At 44.8% G+C, this 25,206-nt stretch overlaps 1 protein-coding gene across 2 annotated transcripts; it reads right to left on the reverse strand.

Annotated features, from left to right (window-relative positions):
* Positions 1–786: 786 nt before the first annotated feature.
* On the reverse strand, positions 787–24,203 carry slc9a7 (solute carrier family 9 member 7). 2 transcript variants are annotated; one of them, XM_086224927.1, is made up of 17 exons: positions 23,697–24,203; positions 21,550–21,752; positions 21,396–21,473; positions 18,846–18,922; positions 18,647–18,759; positions 18,089–18,194; positions 17,591–17,732; positions 17,397–17,502; positions 16,434–16,522; positions 15,894–16,007; positions 15,543–15,654; positions 15,113–15,266; positions 12,051–12,113; positions 9,328–9,391; positions 8,219–8,301; positions 6,849–6,954; positions 787–4,866 (listed from the first exon to the last, which is right to left on the reverse strand). In XM_086224927.1, the coding sequence occupies exons 1-17, from the start codon at positions 23,920–23,922 to the stop codon at positions 4,603–4,605; spliced, it is 2,100 nt and encodes a 699-aa protein (XP_086081053.1). In that variant the 5' UTR covers positions 23,923–24,203; the 3' UTR covers positions 787–4,602. The 2 variants fall into 2 exon arrangements, with proteins under 2 accessions (XP_086081053.1, XP_086081054.1); XM_086224928.1 differs by lacking the exon at positions 12,051–12,113 and having other exon boundaries at positions 23,697–24,202.
* Positions 24,204–25,206: the final 1,003 nt, after the last annotated feature.

The raw sequence follows: 25,206 nt of genomic DNA on the forward strand, positions 1-25,206 counted from the left end.
GATCCCTCCTCTGTTGCTCACCCTGAGGTTTCTCAGATTTTTCCCTGTTAAAAGGGTTTTCTATGGAGTTTTTCCTCAGTCGATGTGAGGGTCTAAGGGCAGAGGATGTTGTTATGATGCCATGTGAAGCCCTTTGAGACAAACTGTTTGTGAAAACGGGCTATACAAATAAAATTGCCTTGCCTTGCCTTGCCTTGCCTCCCTGCCAATGTCTGACTTTGATCTTAGGGTCCTGACTTTGATCTCTAAATTCTGCCTGTCAATTCAGTTACTGTGGTGCCTGTCGTCTTTGATCTCTGACTGCTCTGATCATGACAGTGACAGCTAAGCTATTCAGAATCCTGTCTGTCAGTCCCTCTGCCAGACCCTGCACCCCCTTAGACCTCAGACATTAAAAACCTTCACCGCAACTCCTTGGACCAGCAATGCCAAGTGTCACGTTGATCAGATGAATGACTGTTGAGATCATCAGTCACATGCGTGCCGAGATTTCTTGCTTCTTTAGTGAATCATTAAGTATGTCATTAAGTTTTTAAAAAAAAAATCGTCATAGCAGACTCACGCTGACATGGATCAGCTTGGTAGCATTGAAATTGGGAGGCGATGGATGTTGGGTCTTTCAGAGGGATATTTTTAGAATAGCTTTTTACATTTGCAAATACAGTGACAGTTTGCAAAGCTGTCCGTGTATCAGCGGCACGTGAAGACGAAGAGGTTTGATAAGAGAGTGTGTGTTCAAATCTTTCAACCCTGAAAGAAAGCAAACGTCCACACATCCTTCACAGATCAAAAAGACAAGCGTGCGGCTTCTAATAGGATGGGTTTTATTAACGTGTTGACATGCAGACCGTGACAGGTAGAAGCTGGCAGCCAGCCGCTACAAGGAACAACAGTGCTACATCTCATATTCCTCAGGTACAGAGCAAGTGCATGTTGCCAACCAGGTGACAGACAGTCAGGGGACAGGTGAGTGCATAAAGGCTACACGGGTCCCATGACTGTCCTCTGCTAAGAGTAAAGTGCCTCAATCTGATCATTTATATGTTTATAGCCACCGTATGGCCTGCAGACCTCAAAGAAAAGCTCAGTGGGAACCAAACACATCGACATAAAGCTCGGCTCTGCCTTCGTATGCTTTTTTTCTTAATTTGTTGAGCAGGAAGCAGAGAAATCCTCAACACTTTTGAGAAGTCAGTTTTTTCTGTATTTTCACATTGCTGGAACAAAATAATCTAATCTGTCAGTTATCTAGTGTGAAGAATGTCTATTTTTATTTTTTGAAACCATTTTTGTAACAAATGAGATTGATATCTTAATGCCCTAGATATAGACAAACCCCATTTTCATCAAGCTGGAGATGTTTGTCACTTTACATCTCTCTGCAGCTGGAGTTGAAATGACCCATAGTCCACATTGCTTGGCAACAGATTACGTAAGGGAGGATCATTTCCTCTCGGAGGTCCCCGCACAAGTTTTTGTGTGGGGCTTCTCCCCTTCAGGCTCAGATTCAGCCCACACAACCATGCCTTTCACACCTGAGCTCGTGCGCTCACCCATAAATGCAGGAGCCACTGTGAACAGTCAAAGGAGGAAACGGAGGCGACTCGTGCTGTGCAGTGAATTCAAAACAGGGGGAATAAAGGAACAGGAGGTAAAGAAAATCTCCTAATCCCAAACCGAGTTTTAGGTTCTGCCTGCCTTCCTTGACATGGATTGACGCAGCTCTGTATATCCAGGATATCAGATGATGTACAAATATTTATATCTGCCCAAATAATATCACTGCACACATGAAACTCCTAAAGCTACACAACAAACGAAACGAGGAAATGTGCTCATGAGGTCACCTAAGAGACGTGCTGCGTTCATGACAACTCCAAAATTGGAATTTCAACCAGACACCATTGTGTTCGCACTGCTGTCAATTCCGGGAGGAAAGAAGACGACACACTCAGGATCAGGGGGTCGCTGTGATGCCCCTGAAAGTAATTTGTCCAAGGCTGCTGCCTTTCAGGTTTTGAGTGACGTCAAGTCAGAGAAATCAGAACTCTGAAAGATACTTGAGAATCTGACACCGAGCAATTATCTATTATCCCTGTAACGAGGAGCTTGTTTTTGCCCCGACTTCCAAATGGTCTTGAGCGCGGCATCGCTGACGTAACACCTGCCGGTAGTTCACAACGAGTGAGGAACACCAGCTTGTAGGGAGACGCTTAACTTCAGCGTCACCGACAAAGACTTGCATGTTCAAGTTGACAGCTGTGTGCAGATCGGATGAGCTGGGCTAGAGAGGATCTCTGATGCAGCACATCGTTTTTAAACACTAACGTTGGGACCAAAACTACAGATGGATAACTCGGGGAATTGGAGCCATTATCTTTGTTCCAGTGACACATGAGTGAAGTCTGCTTTCTGTCGAGGGGTTCAAAGCGACAGCGAGCCAGACGGAGGTTGAAATTGCCTGCAACAGTAATGAAACCCACCTTGCTAAATCATTTGGCAAAGTTTCCGGTAATATTGCTTTTACTCTTTTGACATCCGAACGGGCTCGAACATGCTCCCTTGTGAGCTCTAGAGGGACTGGTGAGCAAAGTTGGTTTCCTTTAAGCAGAACTACACTAACAATTCTCTTTTTGGCTCTGTCATCAGGTTTCAGTTCATCAGGGGCTATTTTCTCATTTCCCATAATTTTGAACGACTGCTTGAAGATAATTTGTCCTACTTTCAAAACCGCTACAACACCTTACCCACAGTAAATCTCCAGAAATGTTTTCTGCTAGAGGAAAATATACGCTAATAACTGTTAGCTTCATCCACAACGTACAAATACATTGAACACCACAGCCCCCGATTAGATTTACTGTTTTTTTTTATGCCTGGTCATTGTTTGAACTAAAGCCTTGAGGTTTATTTGTCCGACACCATAATAATGTCCAGCCCGTTGTTGAATTTGGTGCAAGGTGTGATGTCTGTGCGCCTTGAAAACCCCTTGATGGCATCACAGGGTCCTGCAATTCACACATGGTTTCCACAGCTGGACTGGCTCATGGCTGTTGGCTTAGTCCAAGTTTATTGGAATTTGAAGGGGCTTGGGTTGTGTGACTCCACAAAACCTCTCTGACTAATCTGACTTTGATCAGACTTTAATCTCTGGTTGATCTCTTGACATCCAGATGAGGTCCCTCTGAATCAAAGCTTTCCAGGCAATCCAATCCAGCCATCATCCAATCACCATGTTTCATCACTTAGGGCCCCTCAAGACTCCCTCAAAAACTGAGTGAGTCAGTCGCTGAGTGGCTATGGCAAAAAGGCCCACAACAGGACCACCACGACGCCAGTGACCATTCTAAGTCTGTATTTCAGAGCAACTGTTGAGATGGTAATTCTATACTGAGGACATCACTTCATAGATGTGTTCAGGTGCCAAAAATTTCAAAAAACATTTGAAGTGAATACACGTAGCCTATACACAGCGCTGATGCAAGGTCATATGCACTTCTTTTTTATAACCCCTGGAGCCCAGTGTGCATTTTATTTGGGGAATTAAACATCCGAGTTGAAACTGAACTCAATAATGCAACATGTGCAAACATTGTCATTACACCCCCTTTTTCCTAAATTCATGCATCTGATCATTTTTAACATTTTTCATGAAGTAGAAAACATAGCAATAGTGCAAAGGAATCTAATTTCAAATGAAGGCCTGCCCTTCATTTTGTAGGGTTACAATTGCACTTCAGCTGCTTGATTGTTTTGGGAAATCAACATCAACGCAAGAGAAACACTACAATTTGCATCATAAGTCTTCACTCCTTGATCACATCATTGATGCGATAACCAGCCCTTAACACAGAAAAGAACGCAGGCCTGCTCAAAGACAACATCCACGGATGACATGGGAAACAGTCATGAGATGTCACGCACTGAACGGAGCAGTTGCTCTGAGGAGAAACAAAGCTTGAGCTATTTACACGCTGGCGTTCTTCACCCATGACTGGGTGTCGTGGCCGAGGAGGGGAAACAGTCACTGTCCCTCTCGCGTCCGTCCATGGATGCTTTTGTGTGAGAAACAATGAGCAGCCTCAGATGAGGGGTACCAATAGAGCTGTGACTCAAAGTTGATCTTTAAACCATTAACATTACGTTAACTTAGGCTATTCTAGAAGGGGGGTGGGGTGATGGGGGGGGGGGGGTACTGTCAAGACAAACTGGACACGAGCGAGTTTGCAAATATTTTCTTGCATATTGCAGACTGAATCTTGTCCTCATATCCTGCATAAAAAGGTTCTCCTCCGTTTATGCAGAGGAAACAATAAAAGAATGGGTACAAGTGAATCACAGTTCAACAGCGTGAGGACTGGTCTCCTGACACGTGAGAGGACACACGTCTCCTGGAGGACGAACTCCCTCTCTGTGATGACAATGAAATGCTCCTTGAGCTCTGCTGCCCGGCCTGCTGCTTACAGTTGCTCTGAACCCTCCCTTCTTGTATCCTCCCGTATCTCCGTTCTCTGTCTTATCTCTGAAGGACAAGATGCTCTGCCCCGCAAGACAGATGACAGCGAGGCGGTCTGGGTGTCAGGTAAGGGAGGAGGGTGGGGGTCAGACATGATCCTCGATAGGGAAAACCAGGCGTGTGCCACGGCTCAGAAGCTCTTGCTCTCGGGAGTCCAGCTCACGCTCCAACGCTTCCTCTGAGGTGCTGCCGCTCCTTTTACCATTGGCACTCCACGCCGACCCCCCGGTGCCATCTGCGCCGCCACCTGACGCCCCATTGGCTAGGATGGCGGTGTCGCCAAAAGTGAAGGTCAGGTCGCCGTCGTTATGAAGGAAGTCAGAGTCGTGGTCTCTCAGCTGCTCGTGGTTCTGAAAACACACATCCGCAGTGGGACATAAGGGGAAGGGTGTCAAACATGGGGGTGGCAGGGTGGGGGTGGGGTGGCTCCCACACAGATGCAGGACACACGGGGAGAGTACGTGTGGTGGCTCATAAGGGACACTATGGATTTTACAGGAGGGAAAGGAGGAAACCTTCACTTAGCACCGCAGCTTGATAAAGCGCAACTAAAACAACATAAACAGAAGGAACCACAGGAAACCTGCACATACACACATCCTGGGTATTTATACTGAATCTGTAGCACAAGGTTCTCCCAGCACTAATTGACTGGCTTTAAATCAATAGTCCACCCATGTCCCTGGGGACAACTGGATGAGCTCACATCATGTCAACACAGAGATTACTCAGCCGAGAGGAGGGGGAAAAAGGACATAATTACATAAGCCTCTGTGCAACAAATGTTCAGCCGGGGAAACACAGAAAAAATAAACCCATTCTACATTTTCACATCATGTAAAAATAAGATCACAAGCGTGATGTGAGGCAGGAGCGCAATATATTTAAATTCATTGGAAGATCTTTATTTGGAGGTTGAAATAAAATGAAATTGAGGGGGAAAAAATGACAGTATATACCTGTGAGGCGTTGTTAAATGTTCAGAACTACAGCTGATTTTGCCTGGTCTTGCTTCAAAAGGAAAAACACAGGATGACATCAGCCTTTTTCTCCATTTGGGCAGGCCAGGCCTCAGTGCTTGACAGTAATGGTACACTATTTAAACAAATCATTCACCGTGTATAGTTTGGGGGAAAAAAAGGCTTCTCTGGAGCCATATTTGACATGTTGTATAATAAGAGGTCAGCAGGGTGCGGAGCATTTTGTTCTATCTACGAATCATAATATCCATTACTAAAAAAAGAGAAATTAGGTGAGGCGCTTTATTTAATCCTTTCTCTTGTTAACACAGAGCACTGGACGGTCCTGATTATATGAAAAACAAAAAACCCACTTAAAACTACGCCTGGCATGCAGCCTGACGTTAACACACCACCAGCAATAAACCAGGACAGACGTGTATTTAGGGATACAGAACCTGAGGCAGAACTTAACTTTCAGCCAGTTTAAAAGAGAAAGAAAATCTGTCCTTCCTCGCAGCTAAGAAATACACTTTGGAACCTGACTGTGACAGGCTCTTTGTGTTACCGTGAAAGAGCACTGTGATAACTGAAGCCCCCATGTGAAAGTATTTCACATTAAATCCAAAGGAGAATTTCAAGAGTGTATCCAAGTGTGACCGTCCCATCAATGGGTGTTTCTGTGTTTAAAATATTGGAGCACAGTGTCTTTCAGAACACTGATCATCATTGAGATGGCACTGAAAAAGGCCTTTTGTGCCTGCAGAATGCAAAAAGGCTTCTTGACCATCTATTTTCTCTCTTGCCGAAGGCCTCAGTGCTTTGTGTGTTTCCAGGCAGTTTGACAATAACGTAATTCTCCTGAGAGAAAAAAAAACCTCCGTACTGAAAGAAAGCCTTCCCGAGGCACTGAGCTCGGGCCTGAACACAGAACACATCAAAACTAGCATGCAGGGCTTTGGTTATGGTAATGTAGTAAAATTACTGAAATTTATTAGATGTCATCTTGATGAAATAGACAGATGTATCGTTTTGTTAATTCAACAAAGTCAATCACGCTTTTCAGCCTTGGCTGTGACAAGCGATTAAAACATTTGTATTCAAACAGATTTTGGTTAACATGTGAACGTGTCAATAAATGAGTACATAAACTGAATGGACTGTTTTGTCAATCCTAACTGTTAATTAAAACTTTACCTTGCGAACTGCTGCAAATCCCCCCCCCCCCCCAGTGGGCTGGTTAGTAGAATTTGAACAGAGCCCAGGTTTTCCTTCCTGTTTCCAGTCTTTACGCTGAGCGAAGCTAAACTGAGCTCAAACACGCAGTTTTCAAGCAGGAGTGTCAGCAGGGTGTCTCTTACTGTGTTTCGTACCTCATATGCCTGGGGGCTGGTCAGACAGCTCGCCAGAGGGCCGCAGTAGCTGGGCAGCGTGGAGGTGAGCGGCGGACCGCTGTGGGTCAGGATCGGTTTCAGGTAACTGGGCCAGATTTAAGGAGAATGTACCAAAGACTCCAACAGTAATTACATGACAGTCACTGCACAGTTTATTTTTAAAAAGGGGAGAAAATAAACCTCAAACCTGTGATTTATGTGTTTGATAATGGCTAATTACTAACTTAAAATTCATAATAAAACCAACTGCTTAAAAAAAAAAAAAAAGGAGTTGATGTTTACCTTTTAGTCCACATACACTGCAGCTGCTGCGGTTTCACCGTGCAGTGGAAAGAGTGCGGTGAGAACACCACGTTTCCCAAAAGGAGCTCTTTTAATGTCAGTCATTAAGTGATAAACCATCAATAAAGCCACACATTCCATATTATGAAACCACTGAAGAGTGGAGAAGAGCAGAAATTGTTAGGCAAACTAATAAAGTAGTTTACACAAGCTAATTCCACTAAAAGAGAGTCTCAACCAGCCGTACACTTCACAATAAATCATAAAAACACGGCTTACGGTCATTCATGTTTTTCTCCTGCAGAAAGTCGACATCATTATATTTAAGCTGATGAATTACAGCTTAACATAGCTGGAGTTTAAATCTGTCTGGGCCTCTGGGAGCAGCGCAGGGTAAAGTCATTTTGTGATGCTTGGCAGCAGTGCAGTAGAGAGTGAAACAGCAGGCATCTCTGCTTCTTGTTTATAATTAGTCAGGCTGGGGAGCAATGCACTCTGGGAGATCCTGATGCTACATGCAGCTGGTCAGGTCGCTGGTCTCATTTGGGAAAGAGGAATATTTATAATGTTTAAACCAGCAGCTCAACAAAGACTCAAGCAAAGCTGCAGATGAAAGGCGAGGGTTGAAGTGAACGCCACCGAAAACACAGCATCGTGCCTGTTTGCCTCCACAATAATGGGAATTGAGAGGAATCCTCCTTGTTTTGTACAGATGGGCCAAGCACTTGTCACCAGAGAGCGAGGCTCAAGAGCAGCAACACAATCAGCCTCTCGGGAGGCAGATGTTCAGCGTAGAAGGATGGAGGGAGGAAATGGGAGGATGAGCTGCTAAACGCATTTACTTTAGTCTGTTTCTGCAGCCGGACTAGAAAAAAAAAGATTTATGTGAGCAGGTCTGAGGTTGGACTGATAAAAAAAAAAAGTTGTTTGAGCTGAATACAAAGAAATAGACCCCAGGCTATCATCTTGACTGGATACCTGATATCAACACAAAGAACCCTGTTTCCTAAAAGCAAATAATACACCCACCTTTATTGTTTGTATGAGGCTGAACACACAAAGGATACTTATGATCAAAGGTGTACCACATTCTGAAGAGCCAGGCACTCTCCTGTTTGGTTTTACTTTGTCCTTCAGCCTGGCCGCCGTCCTGCAGAAAAAAATAGGTAAAAAAAAAACAAACAAAACAAAACCAAACAACAAATCATCATCTATTTGTAGCTATGAAGGCACCCCTATGGAGAGACATTTAATCCAAATGTATATTATTAAATCTAAAAGCTATCAAAAGTAAGATCTATTATTTTAAATCGGTTCATCTGACAGATGGATGTGTTTTTGTAGTACACTTTCAGATATGTGCATCCGAACTTGCAGCCGTTTCCTGCTGTTGCTTCTGTAAAAAAAAAAAAAAAAATTTCCCCTGAAAATCCAAAAGTGACAAACGTACCTCTCGATAAATAATATCTGATGACATTATGTAGTTGGCTGACGATTACTTCATGTCATCAAGACTCACAAAGAGCGACTATATCAATTTTGCACAAACTTCTGATTGCAAGTTTTGGGAATTACTGCAGATAATCAAAAAAAATGTGACTGAAACCTGATAAAAATATCATCTGTAATGTAACTCCAGGCTGAATTCTACAAGTTTGAAAAAGACAAAGGACCTCTGTTGTGCTCCTGCTGGTGGCTAACAGTTACACGGCATTAGCTGCTGCTAACTAATTGCTAATTTTACTGAATGACACGCTAGAGCCGCTCGCTGAGAAATGTTAGATTTGAGGTGGAAAAAGTAAATGAGACACACAATATTTCTGGTTCCCCCGAGTCAGCTTAAACCCCTTATTGTAGCCACACTGTAAATTTAAGCGCTTACATTCAAGCTAGCGCCACACCGCTCTCAGCAGCCTGTCAACTTGATAAATTAAATGAGAAATGGTGATGAAATTTAACTGTCCTGCTGCTGCTGCTGCTGCTGCTGCTCTGTCCTGGTTCCACTGTCTCTTTAAGCAAATTGACCCCAATTCCTCATGACAAACTCAGCTGTTTCCGTGCCACCAGACATGCTGATTGCGCGTAAGGCGTCGACATAAAAATTGCAGAAGAAGATGAGTTTCATAAGTCAGAAAGGCACAAGCAGATACAGATGATATCACAGTGGGATCCTCACCCCCTGTAAGACCTGGAAGCTGTCTCCAGAGGGCTGCTGGTCTTGGTCGGGGTCAACACCCACCCTGCCACACAGATAGGACAATATAAACATTGAATGAAAGAGCCAGTACACAGTTTAAACTCTATCTCCTGTCTGGTTCAATGCAGCATTTTTCAGTTTATACTCTGCTCTTTGTTTTTAAACTGTCCCTTTCAGAAAGACGGGGGGGGGGTGGTTTGGACCAAAGCACCTGTGAATTTTACTCTAGTTTGTGATTCAAAAACCTGCACCAATCTCGATGTTGTTTGAAAGTTCCTTTTCTGGCTGAAAAATGCTGCAAATGCAGACTAACGCACGGGAGGAAAATAATCAGAGGGATGTACCCCGCTGAAAGAAAGGGAGTAGAAATCACACACTGAGTCATGACCCAAAATAAGAAACCCAAATGTTATAGAAAAGCTACATCTTTAGTGAAAATCAGTGACAATTCACCCTCCCACCATCGGACAGGCACGGATCAGCATGCAGGCTCCAATAGGAAAAATACTATCATGAAAAAAAATGACATTCAATTGTTACAGCACGTGGTTTTATTCCCGTAGCTGGGCATAAATAATTTCCTCTTGGTGTCTCTTACTCACAGAGGAGGATTAAGCTGAACACAAGCAGATTTTAAAGGGGCACTTTTAATTCACATAAGCTCTGTAGCAGTTGAGTATAATCCTTGTGGACAGAAGCCAGGCAGAGAGCCTGGAAGAGTACAGTAGACAATTATAACATGTATAGTTATCTTTAGACTTCTCCATGACAACCAGACAGACATCTCCTCTCAATGGGTAAGGGAGTACGAGCATTTTTCTGTCTATTGTACACACCAGCTGCTTCAGAGGGAGCAAGTTAAGAATGTTCAACTGGAAACGGACTTCTATCTAAGGAGACCGACACGATGTATGATGTTTTTGCTCATTGTCCATGGTCTGTCCAGAACCAGAGAAGAAAAGACAGTCTCTTCTCTGTGCTGCATGAAGGAGCTGAGCCCACAGAGACCTGCTGACTGCGAGTTAGCTTAGCACAATGAATGGAGGTCAAAGTGAAGTGTTAGCATGCCTCAGTCAAAAGTCACTTTTCACACACTTTTCTCCAAATCAGTCTTTAAAAGGACGTGTGTACTTCTTTTATACATTAAAAATTACAATACATTGTAATTTTTGAATCAGATACATAGTCAGAACTACTTCTCTGACAGGGCGGCAACTCAAAACCTTTTTGTGACTTCCAAATGTTTGCCAGTACAAGAGGAGCAACTGCTGCTGCTAATCATCACTTTGTAAGAGAGGATGAGGAGGATTACTGCTGGACAAGCTGAGGTCCAGGTACTGATCCATTTGATCACTTCTGGACAGAGATATGCTAACACCACTGATCAATGTGCTAAGCTAACTAGCACTGATCGCTATAGGTCTCAGCTCCCTCATGCAGCAGAGAGGAGAGAAGGTTATCGATTGTCTCATCTGGTGTGGCAAATAAATATGTTTCTCAGATTTTGGACTATCCCAACTAAAAGATGAGCCCAAACTGTCACCTTTAACCTGAAAACCTCATCTTAATGCTCACATTGTCCTTCAAACTGTTGTCCACACACACACACACACACACACACACACACACAAACTTGAGGGGGTGACGAATGCACAGAGAGAAGACAAAGTATGCAAAGTGTGCCTCTCTCTGTCTCTGTGTGTCTCTCTCCCTGTCTGTGTGTCTCTCTCTCCCTGTCTCTGTGTGTCTCTCTCCCTGTCTCTGTGTGTCTCTCTCCCTGTCTCTGTGTGTGTCTCTGTCTCTCTCTCCCTGTCCCTCTGTGTCTCTCTCCCTGTCTCTGTGTCTCTCTCTCCCTGTCTCTGTGTGTCTCTCTCCCTGTCTCTGTGTGTGTCTCTGTCTCTCTCTCCCTGTCCCTCTGTGTGTCTCTCTCCCTGTCTCTGTGTCTCTCTCTCCCTGTCTCTGTGTGTCTCTCTCCCTGTCTCTGTGTGTGTCTCTGTCTTTCTCTCCCTGTCCCTCTGTGTCTCTCTCCCTGTCTGTGTGTGTGTGTGTGTGTGTCTCTCTCTCTCTCACTCACACACACACACACACACACACACACACACACACACACACACACAAGTGCTCAAGACTTCAGTTCTCCCAATGACCTTTAACTTTAATCCTGAAAGCTTCCCCTCCTCTACTTAACTCCATTCAATGTTCCTCATGAGCTCTTTTCCTTGCAGGGTCTTTGGTCCTCTATGCAACTGTGAGCACTGTCAAAATGGAGCAACCACAGCTCTCATTACCTTCCTCTTCTGCACGCATTTTTTTTCACATCAGTTCACACAAGTGTGTTGAGTTGCTTCAGGGGACCTGGTGTGGGATTTGCTCTTCACACTGCTGCGGTATAAACTAATGAACAATCCAGGGAGGGAAAACCCAGTTGGTTCTCACGTCACTGAGAGAACGCTTCGTAGGAAGCACTCCATCATGTGACGAGCAGCATTATCTCCACCACATCAGCACTGGTTTTAAAACTCCGCTGTTTTACAAGATTATGGTGCACACTTCCAAGCACTCTGAAGAAAGAGAACTGTCACGATTTGTAACTTCTCCCTCAGAGAGAAGCCCGACGCTCCCCGTCACCAGAAAAGAGAAGTAAACAGCCGCTTTCCCAACACTCCTTAATGGCAAAGATATTGTGCATATTCTGATACCACCTTACGTATTCCCACTTTCCATGGAGACATCGCTGCTCCTGCGATGCTTCGCCGTCCCCAACTCTGTCACATCATAAACACATACACGAACAATGTACAAGGCACATTACTTCATTTATTCATCACGAATCAGCATGCTTTCTCATGACAAAAGCTTGTATAATTTCGTTAGAGGGAAGCAAATCATCTGTATCATGTAGTACCACAGGAATGCTAGGGTCTGTGTTCATGTAATTAAGGGTGGGACGTAAATGAGAGTTTAGGTGGATTAACAGTGACCACTCGGTGTTTTACAGTCTTTGGCAGCATCCTCCTGTGTCGAGGACGAGCACTAATCCTCACATTTGGCACAGAGGCTCCGCAGATGTTCAGTTATGCACAATGTCACAACAACAACAATAAAAAGGAAGCTCCAGAGCTACTCAACTTACATTCCATCTGCTTTCTTTTCTTTTGTCTGCTTCCACTGATTTCAAGTCTGCCACTTCCAGACAGGTGCGGACGAGCAGCTTGGAGAGCAAAACTCACCCTGGCTTTTATTACTGTACTCTTTGCTAAGAGAGTCCGACAGACACAGGGGTCCAACTGGTAACCCGGGGCCATTTTAGCCCATCAAAGATGTATCAGTATTGACAGAGATGTTGTCCAGTAAGTTTTACACAACATTACTCAGTAAAAGATACTTGAAGTAATTATTTATAGGAATGTTAGGCAGTATTAAGGGTAATATAAGTAATACATATATTAAATTCCCAGTTAAGTTTATTATTTCGGCGCACTGACGTAATTGTGGACGATAGTTTATTTTTTAAGTGTAAAATATACTGCAATCTCTGACCTATGCTTTTGACAACGATGTTAAGAATATCGACTGTTTTATTGATTGTTTGATTTTTTTGTACTCCTTAACATTTGAACCAGAGCCAGTCCCAAAAATCCAGGATTTGTCAAACTGTAGTCTGACAGAATTATGTGAACTGACATTACTCCCTCATGTCAATATCGGCCCTGTGTCTCACTTTTATCTCGCTAGATAACGAGCTGGGTAACTAGCTGGATAACTAGCTAGTTAGCTATAGCTAACAATCTTCTAATTTACCATCTTCCAGGATGTAAGTTGTTTGCTGTCTGAACACCAGCTTTTCACGGTTTATCATCTGAGCAAATTCCGAACTAAATTACTTCAGTTACTCCAGAAAATGAGATTTCAGACACGAGGGCTCTAGAGTGGCGAGTTCTTCCCTGAAGCAGCGAGCACAGTGCTTCCTCGTCCTCCCTTGATGGCGGGCACCAGGGGCTTGTTGATAATCTGTAGGCTGCTTACAGACTCTCCATCAGCACCCGAGGATGGAGATGAGCGCCTCGCCTCACGTCTGCACCGCTCCATCACATCCTGCTCATCAACATCGCTGCCTCCACAGAGTGCCGGTCTCCCCGAGCAGAGGAGCAATTAAAGATCAGCTATTGTCATCTTGAAAACTGATTCTTCACCATTCAGTGAAATGGAAATAGAGCAAGTTGGTTCTACCGACAGCTTGAGCACCGCCGCGGTGTGACGTGATGTCTCTATATGGGGTTTCTTTAAGATCCCAGAGACAAAGAAATGTGTGGATTTATTCACAGGACGATACCGGTATCACAGAGGGCCACCCGCCATTCACCATGTCCTCGTTACCATGGCGATGGGTTCATGCCATGGGGGAGATTTTGGCAGTGCACTAAACCACCCCAAACACAATAGTGCCTCCTCGGACTGAGGTGGCACTACTCATATTAAACAGAGCTTGCTCACTCAAGCTGCTGCTGTGTGTACACACACACACACACACACGCACGTCTAGTTACTTTTATGGTATTTCATGTACATACGTACAATTACTTCCTGCACTTGCCAAACCCTAACCTCTGCCACTGACTCAAAAATCAACCTTTTACCAATCAAGGACACAGTTTTGTACCCAGCTGCACATGTTGTCCTCAATTACCTGGTCTACACTCCAGTCGGCGTCCCTGGAAGTGGCTAAGTCACACCCACACACACACGCACCAGCAGCACATAATCCTCTTTATCACGACAAATAGAAGCTCCCTGTGCATCATGGTCGGACCAAAATAAGGGAAGCTGAGCTCCAAATAGTCAGACACCAGTGAAACACCAGCAGAGAGGCACACCCCACATCAGTGATTACATCATACCATGGGACGTCTGATGTAACTGTACATTTAGCATCGCCACTGCCTCAGGAATGATTTAAAAGTTCAGATGTTCAGTCTGGGAGTGGAGAGTACATCCTACAAATCCCTTGAAAGATGTGACACCAGTCTCCGATTGTTCTGGGTGGAAAAAGCAGAGAACTCTTGCCCCCCCTCCTGGACAATCTCCCCAAATCCCAGAACGAAGAACAGCAGTGGAGCTTTATTCAACTGAGAAAGCAACCGTGCAGAATTAAACGTTTTCTCGTCAGAAAACAAATGTGAACTCGCACGATGAAGTCAGAGAACAGCGACTACAGAAGCAGCATTTCATGACTGGTTGGCGACTCAGGAACACACAAGCGTCAAAACACCCTCAGTTTATAAATTTAAGGTTCATGAGTTTACCAGAAAAATAAGAACTAGAAAGTGGGATACGTTTATTATGATAAATTAATTTCAATGACTTATAGCCCATATGCTCTAGGATCTCCATTTTCTGCTATTAATATTTACATTTACCAGTTGTGCCCTAACATTTCTATTCTCTGGTGTCTCAAAATTCAAACGCTAACACGTGTTGTTCAAATGCTTTCTCTGTCTGTGTCCCACCGTCTCTGCTGCCTCTCCGGTCGGTCTCTTTGCTGTCTGATCAAATTCTGAAAACAAACAACTGTGAAATCCTATTTCTTTAAAAAGCAATAATTATGAATAAATCCTTATTATTATTGATTTGACCTGAATGCAGGCTGGGCTCCCTCACGATGTCATTCATTCTTTCCTTGTAGTTGATCCATGTTGTGATGGTGTGTGTGTGTGTGTGTGTGTGTGTGTGTGTGTGACAGTGCTGTACGGAGCTGTTTTCTTACCTTATGTGAAGCCAAGACAGCATGGGTGTCGTCCCTCCTCCAAACACCCAGACTGTGAAGAAGACGATCAGCAGCGTCGTGGTGAATATCATCTGGCGAGCATACGTAGCCGTGTCCCTGATGGCCAAAGCGAACGCCATCGCCCCGCGCAGACCTGCAGAAGGTCACATGCCAAAAAGGTATTAATGTCTGTTGACACATGAATGGCACAAGAGAACACACTGGTCCGAAAACACAAAGACATACTGGGAATTACACGGGAAATTTGCAGGATTTATGTAGAGTGTTGCCCACTGTGACACTTGACATTGACACAGGCAGAGATTCTTATGTAATATCTAACACACACACACACACACACACACACACACACACACACACACACACACACACACACACACGATAAGAAAATGACGTAATTTTTTCATACCTGCAAACATCATCATGTGCTGGAAGTTTCCCTTGATCTTGTGCCTTCGACCGAGGTTGAGGAGGAAGGAGAGCGGGTAAATGTTGAAGGCTCTTCCTAGAAATATGGCGATCTAACAGGCGGTGTGCGGTTAAGAAATGCTTCAATATAGAATGTAGTGCTCAGTGGCCAAGAGAGTCTGACCTGAAGTTGACTAAACACCAAAAACATTCCACAGGAGTCCCTCGCTTAGAAGCTGGAGCTTAAAGCAAAAAAACTCTCTCTGGCCTGCCTTCAGGGACGTGTGACCTACATATGCAGCTGTGGAAGCATCACATTCTACATACAAACTGGGGAAGAAAAAAAGGATACAAAAGCCCCTATGATGAAGATGGGGCTGAAAATGTGGTTCTGGAAGGTGAACAGAGCCAAGCCCATGTAGGAGAAGATGAAATTCTCAGCCAGGAAGTGAAGGACCTCAAAGAGCTGCATGGAAAACATCACACCGATCATCATTTTCATCCAGAAATGGACATGAAGGAATGCCTAATATTGCAAAGCTGTATTGATCTCTTTTAGTCTCAGACTTTCTGCTTTTGTGTCCAGCAGCCGTGATGGTTTCAGACGGCAGGTGAAGGACAAACAGCGAGCCGCCTTGATTTAGTTTTCCATGACACTTTGTGATACAACTCATGTTGTCTGCATGCTAATCTGCAGCCTGTCCTCAAGACTGCACCCCCTCTGGGACACCAAACAGTCGTGTCAGGAGGAGGGATGTCCTCAGACAGCCCCGATTAAGGTCACAGCAGGCTGATCGTGGAGCCATCTGGCACCCGCATCACACTGTCAGGGGGCTCTAAACGCTTCCAGCTACACAGGGTTACACATGTGCAGGAAGTAGCCAGACGCTACCTGCTTGGTGCGCTTTGTGGACTCGTCTGAGAGGTTGTTGTAGGTGTAGTGAGCCTGCGTGATGCCACAGAAGAGCACAGCCACGACACCTGTTGGACACACACAGTTGCGCATTTAGAGAGCTCCATGCAGCAACACAACAGACACACACACGCACACACACACGCCACAGCAATCACAATGAGACAGCTGACAGAGCTCGCTGCTTTGCCGAGTGTCGGGACTCTCTGTTTCTTATCACCTCCATCAAGGAGGTCATGTTTTCTGTGGCTGTTAGCAGCAAAAACTATGAGGTCGGTTTTGCCAAAATTGGTGGAGTGAAACCATATGAATCAAGGGATCCATCCAATTTGGAGGCAGATTGGACCTAGCACCACCTGGTGGCAACAGAACATGTTTTGTTAAACTTTATTAAAATGTACTCCTGGTGGGGCGACCAGCTCCGTCTCAAATTTGGTCAGAAACGTCTTCAAAACTTGGTATAGTGTCTTTAAGGAGCACCACCAGGGCACAATGGCCAATTTGGATGTTTGGCTTTTTCTGTCACAGAGACCGAAGCAGAAGAGTTTCCACTGATTTAAAAAAAAAAAAAAAAAAAAAAGAATCGAAAATGAATGAAAAAAAATCAAAATTCTGAAGTCTGCAAAAAGAACAACTGCATGCACAACTGTCATGGATTTATCTTTGGCGTGTCTGTGTAGGTTCTCATTCATCCAGGTCATCGTAGATCGAAGCGAAGTAAAATCTGGTCAACTTACGTCCAGTTGACCAGATTTTACTTCGCTTCGATCTATCTTTGGCGTGTTTTTCCTCTTTTGGTTTTTTTTCCCCTTAATAATGGAACACCTTTCCTTACTTTCATATGAAAGCTATTTTATTCTTGTAAAAAAAAAAATATCTGAACGCGATCACTTCAGGTCAGCCCTGCCTACGGAGGTCTAGTATTGCTTGGATGCAGCTCACCTGTGAACCCGCAGGCCTCGGCGAGCAGGAACGTGCTCCAGGACATGAGGAAGAAGAGGGCCGTCTCCAGCAGTGGGAAGCAGTGTAACTTGGTGAACTTGGTGACGTGGGCGATGAGTTAAGAAGAACATGGTCTGTCCCAGGAAACAGTCCATTTAGAAGTGAGGTTTTAGAATTCCACTTCAGAAGGATATGAGAGCGGTGACAACACCGGTGGCAGCACCCATCACGAAGGAGCCGCTGAAAATACCCAGGAAGACCCCCACCGATTTGAAGAAGGCTGAGGCGTCAAACATGTGTGTGTTTGCTCCACTGGGCTGGTAAGCCACAATAGACCTGAAACACACGACAGCACAACAGCTATAGCAGTTACTTTTACTTCATTTAATCACGCATTTCCAAAATTATCTTCTTTTTTTTTTTTTAATTCAAGCTCTCTGAGTACTTCTTTTCCTTTCTCTTTTTTAGAAGTCTTTGGAAAATAATTACGTCTCAGTATTTATGCAATGAAAGAATTTGTCCTAAAAGCCTTCACGCTGACGGAGGAGGTGGTTTATATTGTCCACTAGAGGGAGGTAGAGTGCTTCCATCTGTCTGCTATGTTGCACATCAGTGTTGAATTTCAACATCAGGAGGGAAAAAGGCCTCAGGAAACTTACTGGAAGAGACCATCAAGAAACTATGCGACTTACGAGGAGAGCACGATGGCCACAGCATCATTCATGACGCTTTCTCCAAACAGCAGAGCGTAGAGATCTCCATCTGCGTGGAGCTCATTGAAGATGGCCAGCACCGTCACTGGACTCAGACACACAGAGAGAAGGTGAGGGAAGGTGAAGGAGCAGAACTAGAGGGTGAAATTAACTACAACCTTTACAAAATACTACGGAGCCTTGGAGTGTATATCTTGAGGCCATGAGATATAACTTATTCCCTCAATTCAGTTATTTTGGCACCATGATATATATATATATATATATATATATATATATATATATATATATATATATATATATATATATATATATATATATATATATATATAAATAAATAACTCGGTCAATCAAGTTACTTTACAATTTGGAAGAAACTGCATTTTGTGGCCACAAGTCAATTACATGGAAGAAATAAGTTCAATGTTGTGGGCAAAAATTAACCAAATTGAGGGAACAAGCTCAGTTTTGTAGCCTTAAAATAACTCAGCTGAGGGAGGAAGTCCTCAAGTTCCTAGCACACACGTAGTGTCATACCTGGATCTGTGGCAGAGATGATGGCACCAAAGAAAAGACAGTCGGTGTAGTAGAACTTGTCGGCCAACTGTCCGACCACCTGCATCAGTTTGACCACACCATACATCAGATTCCTGGAAAGGAGAACGAGGAGCGTGAGGTTTGTTTATGTCGACAAACACAACGTTCCTGATTTTAAACAGACGTTTCAGACACTCACCCAATCACAAAACATGAGATGGCAGTGCCCAGAAAAGCATACGTTAGAATGGAGCCCAGATTCCTGAAGAAATGTCTCTAGAAAAGGAAATGAAAGACTTTTTATATTATGCCACGGCCGGATATATTTCAGTTTGTTTTACCCCCAAAAAGCCTCTTTTTATGCTGGAGGACAAAACAAAGGCTCCATGTCAGTGACGCCACGGGTGGGCAAGTAACTCCCTGTCAAACAGGATTAAAAACACAAACAGATTCAGCTGTTAAACTGGTTGTTCAAAAAAAAAAAAGCAGTGCAACACAAAGGCCGCTCGAGTTCATCCAAGAAACCAAAAAAAGAAAGCTCCTTCAGATTTGTTGGGAAATGAGACTTTTCCTCGTGACGGCCTGGTGTAATGATTTAGGAAATAACAAAAAAAGAGTGAGCCGGCAGCTCAGCTCAACGACATGAAGTTATTGTGCCAACATCTGCACATCAGTCGTTTTTGTTTTTACGACTGAGAGGACTCCATGCTGAAGTTTTCACATCAGAACATTAAACCCATTCAATCAGCATCATTCTCTCCAGAGCTGCTGTTCCACAGTTTGAAGCTACAAAAGAAGAAATGGCTCCCTTCAAGTCTGATGTAACCACCTGCTTCCTATTTCCTCAAGCAGATTTGACTCAGCAAATTCTTGAATGAAAGACTTGCTTTAAAACAAAAAAAAACCCAAACAGAAATGCCTTTGCAGCTTCATTTGGTAAAAACACTGTTCGGAGTGATTTATGACGCACGCAACAGCAACGTATCGTCTATAACTGAATACTGACAATCCCTTCAGCACATCGGCGAGGATGTGGAGAGAGCAAAAACCGCAGAAGCGCGGTCACCTCTGCTTTTACAGCAGCGGCGGCGAACAGATTAATGATCTAATTCAGATGATCATAGAGGTTGACAGCTGTAAGAGCTCCGTAATTCTGCTGTAGGAGCGGCTGCTGAGAGTCTTGAGCAGCACGCGCCGACACATCCCCCCGTTCTGTGTGCTGTGGGTTACTGTCGCGTGAAATGTCGAAAAGGCGATGAAAAAATAAAATCTGTTTATTTTGTGCGTCATTCCGTTCAAGTGCATGAAAACTAAAGTGGAAAATGATCTAACTCAAACATGTAAGGAGTCGAAAAATTAATAAAACTTGTCTTAATATGAGGCAGACAAAAGTAATAATTGACACCACTGCGCTAAGTAAAGACCAAATACCTGACAACTCGACTTTACTACAGTAATGAAGTATTTATTACTTCCCTTCATCGCCTGAGTCACAATAATCTAGCGAAGGAAAAAAACCTCTACAAGAAGGCTGACATTTTTAAACCCCAAATGTATTTGATTTCATTGATACTTCAAGACTGACAGAAAGGAGACGGCGTAATGTGAAGTCCGCGGATTCATTTTACTGCCAAGAGTCTTCCAGGTGGGCTTCACCTTGGCGGCGAGGGCGCCATCACAGTGACTAACCTCCAATCAGAGGCGGTCATAGCACCCTCGGTTGTGTCAGAGATGGAGGGAACGTCGAGACGTCCGCTTGTTCAACCAACATCATAAATGACGGTAAAGTTATTGAGGTAATCAATCAAGAGAAAACCACGCCTGAACCACTTACATCATTTTAGCAGGGAAATATTTAATGTTTAGCTTGTTGGTCAGAGAAAACAAAAGGGGAGGATTTAATTTTGCGGTCTGTGCACCTGAGCATTTTCTTTGCTGTTTTTGTGAATAGAAGAAAGTATTAAAAGAGGAAAGTATGAATAAATCTATTCAAAATCATCTAGAAACACAGAATTGAAGTCATACGCTTCCGTAAAGTGGGACCTTGACCTTTGACAGCAAAAACTTTTTAAAGTTCATCCTCAAATCCCAGTGGACCATCAGGTGCAGGACAGAGGAGAAGAACACCTAAATATAAAAAGCACAAACCACAGTTAATCAATTCAGAACCTGAAGAGATTCCCTCACATTGGTCCTGAGCCTTGACTACAAAAATCTTCTTCAGGTCGTCCTTGACTCCCAGTGGATGTTTGTCCCAAATTCTAAGCATTTCTCCCAAGGGGTACCTGAGATGTCACGTCGGGTCGAACAACGCAAACCATAATGCCTCTAAACCTCTGAACCCATCACATTATGCTGCAAAAACACATTCCACGCGCACACTTTCAAGATTTAGAGATCTCTAATCAACAATTGTCGTACTGAAGAAGTACAACGAGCCATAACGGGGAATTAGGAGTCGCCCAGGTGACGGCTTTGCGAGGCTGCTCTTCACCCGGCCCGAGGAGAAACAGCTGGCATTGTCAACCAGAGAGGGAAGGAGAGACATCTGCTCTGGAGTGGCCCTCAGAAGGGCCACTTACGCTCAACTAGCACTGAGCACTCTCACGGTTCAGCCAATGAGGGCTTTTCTTAGCAGACCATCTGTCCAATGAGACAGCCGTTTGTGGCAGTAGATAGAGCGTGTCCACATGACCCTTCAGCAGCGTCTCACGTTGCTAGTTATAATACAAAAGATCTTCCAGCTCACCTTCTTCAGGCTGTAGCCAGCATGGAAGATAATAGGAGGCAGCAGGATGTTGAAGAATACCTCAGGGTCAAATGTCACCTGCGAAAGAAGATTGTGTGAAAGGGTTAACTCAGGGTAAAGGTGACGAACGCAGGGGTGATGGCCGGATGGCTACCTTCCGCAGCATGTCGTTCTGCTCCACATTCTGGATCTCGCGGGAGTTGATTTCTCCTTTGAGGGTGTACTCGAAGAACTTGCCGCTGACATTGAGCAGCAGGGTGCTGACAGGTCCGTCTTTCAGGGAGCAACTGGGAGGCGTTTTGTTGTGGTAGCTGGTAGCAGGGATGCCGTAGCGCAGGATCACACCAACCAGCAAACCTGCCAAAAGCAGTGTGGACATTACAACCTTTTCAATGAAGCTAATAACACCACGGAGCAAATCCTTTACGAGCATTCAAGACTAAACGTTGGGCTCATCAAGGGCGGTTTTCAGGTGCTTCTGTTTTCCAACACGCACACAACAACAGATGGAGAGACTGTCCACAGAAGCTGCTGAGGAAGAGCTGCAGCCGGGACAAGGCCGGCAGCTGGAGAGCACAAATCTTCTGGCAACCTTGCTGGGGTTGTCTTCATTCTTGGTTAACCACAAAACTGTGGCTCTGGCCAAGCCGCGCGCGCGCACGCACACACACACACACACACACACACACACACAGAGGTTTAATGACAGTTTTCTCCCCCCAAAGTTGTTGGTGATTTCCTGTAAACCCATAATCAAATGTCAGGATGTTTCAGGTTCTTTCCAGCGAAAGGGAAGTTTCATAGCATTGTTCTAGGAAATGTGGTCAAAGAACAACAACCATTTTTGCCATGCTGGTCCTTTTCTTTGAATTTGAGCCCTCAGATTTGAATTACCAGCTCTGATTAGTCCAGATTATTACACCACAACAACCAGCTAACAAAATGTCTAGAGAGGTTTGCTCTTTATACACCAAATCAATATTGTCTCAACTTGGCAGCACCAGCATCCTGGTGGCGGTCCAACTTTAAGTCGAAACTTCATCGTGTCAAACTGAAACAATATTTCTAAAAGCCCCTCTGAGGCAATGATGTGAACTAACAGACTAAATGAACACGTCACCAACTCATCTGAGCTCCGGTTCTACCAGCACCTTCTGTTTGTGATTAAGAACCTGAAGAACTAAATCTGGTTTACAAAAACACAGGAGCGCAACAAAAGAGGCCCAAACACAAAAACAAACAGATTTCAGCTGAGATTTCTGGTTAATAAGTGACATGTGCATGTGACTGCTCAGGATCCAAGAGGAACTTACTAAAGAGCACTGAACAACTACAGAGTTGTCATCAGTAGAAGTTGGCCACTGACTGTGTCTTTTCAGATGATATAGTCAGATTTGACCAGAAACCAGAACAACGAGTTTGGAGTCTCTTCTCTGACTTTTTATCAACAATTCCTCTGCTACTCAGACAGTTGACTCTGTTGCAACTTAACTGTGGGATTGTGCAGATGTTCCAGGAGGAATAAACCTACAGTCACAGGTGATCCAGCGGTCCCACAGGCAGCAGAGAGAATCTGCTGCCTTCAACAACAAATCTATTTTGCAGCTGGATGAGTACGATGTTGGTAACGTGAAGGCTTTTTACTGGCTGCAGCGAAATTATGTAACTTTGACAGCTCTAAAATGGTCAGAGAAAGGTTGACCATAGAGATAGAAAGTAAATGTTACGGCCTCGAGGTGTAACCTCCTGCTACAGATCAGATCAATCTGTAGCCACTAGACGGTCTTTCGATTGTTCCTATGACGTGATTAATTTGAAGAAACAAGTTATATGTTATGGACGGTTTCTGGCCACTCCAGGACTCCATACAATTGCTATGTCAAAGCCCTCTGGATCCTGCACATAATAGACAAGATCTGTCACCAATACTACAATACTACACTGATCAAATAAGGAGGGTAACATCATCTAAATACATTAGGGCCGCTGTAATCTCATTTATGGCACCATGTGCATTCAAATATGTCAGGATCCTGAGTGAGCCAAGACTAGAGCTGCAGTAGCTGAAGGAGGGTCACTGAGACCAGGCGAAAGCACCTTCTAGAACTAAATGAGCTCTGCCAAGAAGGAGTGTCGGTTCACTCTTCAATCATCTCGGTGTCTTCGGGTCCGACTTGTCCTCGCCTCCGTGCAGCCTCCCCGCGACCACAGGGGAGCCTGAGTCGTGCAAAGCCTGCGGGAAGGTAGCGGTGATGGTGGTGATGAAGGAGACAGAGCTTCCCTCCAACACTAAAGCCTCACCGTAAATCATCGCCAATCCGGTCTCGTGAAGGAACCGGACCCGTCTGTGCTTGAAGAGCCATATAGTCAGAATCGTTAAGGTCAGCAGTAAAATGAATGTCAGCAAATTCACGCTGTCCTGACGATGACTTTCCTCAGCCTCCTTCTCCGAGGCAAGTTCTCCCATTCCGTCGCCCTCCGCCGTCAGTCCGGATACCGTATTCAGTAAGATCCAGACGGGCATCATGATCTCCAGCGCGGCGGCGCAAGCCCCGCTCCTCTTTGGCGGTCGGAGCGCGTCCACGGTGCAGGATGCTGCTGCTGCGGCGGTTGCTGACTGCTACACGCCGCCTCCTCTATGCCATGTCACTGCTGGAAGGTACAGCTGAAACGACTGGGAAAACAATCCGCCGCTCACCGACCGCGGACCGGCTCAGCCTTTTAAAGGCACACTGCCCGATGTTCGGGCCGAGGAGCAGAGGTCCAGAGAACACCGCCACCAAGTCGGCTGAGTGGAAGCTAATGAGTCACTGTCCAGAGATTTTGATGATTTGGCAATTCAGTGCATTTGTCCGTTACAAAACAGGATGCACATGTGGGCTGGGCTTGGACTTTAGTACCCTCAAGTAAGAGGTGACTAAGAGTGGGGGGCTGCAGCTGGAGGGTCTGGATTCCCAACAGGGCAACCCCCCCCCCCCCCCCACCTCAATCCATTAGTGTATCGATTAGTTTGATTCATTGTATCCCCTGTGCTGTATCATATCAACAGATTGCTGAGTCCAAATGGCTGCTCCTGTGAATGCCATAATTCTTGTTTTTCAGAGCTTCTGCACCAGAGCTGCAGAAACGGCCCCCCACCAGTGTTGTGACATACTGTTATACACACAACCAGCCCAAGCTGACATGTTGCCAGCCAGTTTGCGATTTTACATAGCATTCTGACATCTTCAACAAATCACTGACTTACACTCTACAGTGCAGCATTTGGTTCCGCCATTCCGGCTGCCCCTCACATCAGGCTCTGCTGCTGGATCAGAGGCAGAACGATCAGTTTGACTGTGAGACACACAGCGAGGCTGAAGCCTGTTCCACTGAGGACAAAGTCGGATGTTTGCTGGGGTTTTCACCGTTGGGAAGTGGGCTTTAGTGACTGCAGTAACACCTTTCACTTTATTGGATCAATTAGGGTTAAAAGTCCTATTAGTTTTGCCAGAGACAGGGTGTCACTCACCCCTGTCACACAACCTCTCATTCAACGAGCTGATCAGTGCTCAAGCCTGGGTGCAGTCACCCTGCAGGAGACGCGGGTTCCTATCACGTCCAGCTCCAGTCGACACAACAAAACCTGGATGAATGTCATAATATGTGGTCTGTGACACACACACATAGCAGGCTGTCAGGGCACCACTATCAACGATACAGGCATGAAATTATCGCCTCTGCTAGGATCTTGTGTGACATTTTGCCTTCTTGGCCATCCAGTCAACCTGCATAAAGCAGCACTGTTCATTCAATGTTCACTGCTCTCCAT

This window comes from Aulostomus chinensis, chromosome 14 (assembly GCF_037954235.1).
Source record: "Aulostomus chinensis isolate RoL2024-O1b breed Wild chromosome 14, RoL_Achi_v1.0, whole genome shotgun sequence".
Taxonomy (NCBI): domain Eukaryota; kingdom Metazoa; phylum Chordata; class Actinopteri; order Syngnathiformes; family Aulostomidae; genus Aulostomus; species Aulostomus chinensis.

Coding starts and splice junctions, on each gene's coding strand:
- slc9a7 (XM_086224927.1), bottom strand. CDS start 23,922: ATGATGCCCGTCTGGATCTTACTGAATACGGTATCCGGACTGACGGCG. Junction 16,523..17,396: donor CGAGGCCTGCGGGTTCACAG/GTGAGCTGCATC, acceptor TGTGTCCAACAG/GTGTCGTGGCTGTGCTCTTC. Junction 15,655..15,893: donor TCTTCATCATAGGGGCTTTT/GTATCCTTTTTT, acceptor ACCGCCTGTTAG/ATCGCCATATTTCTAGGAAG.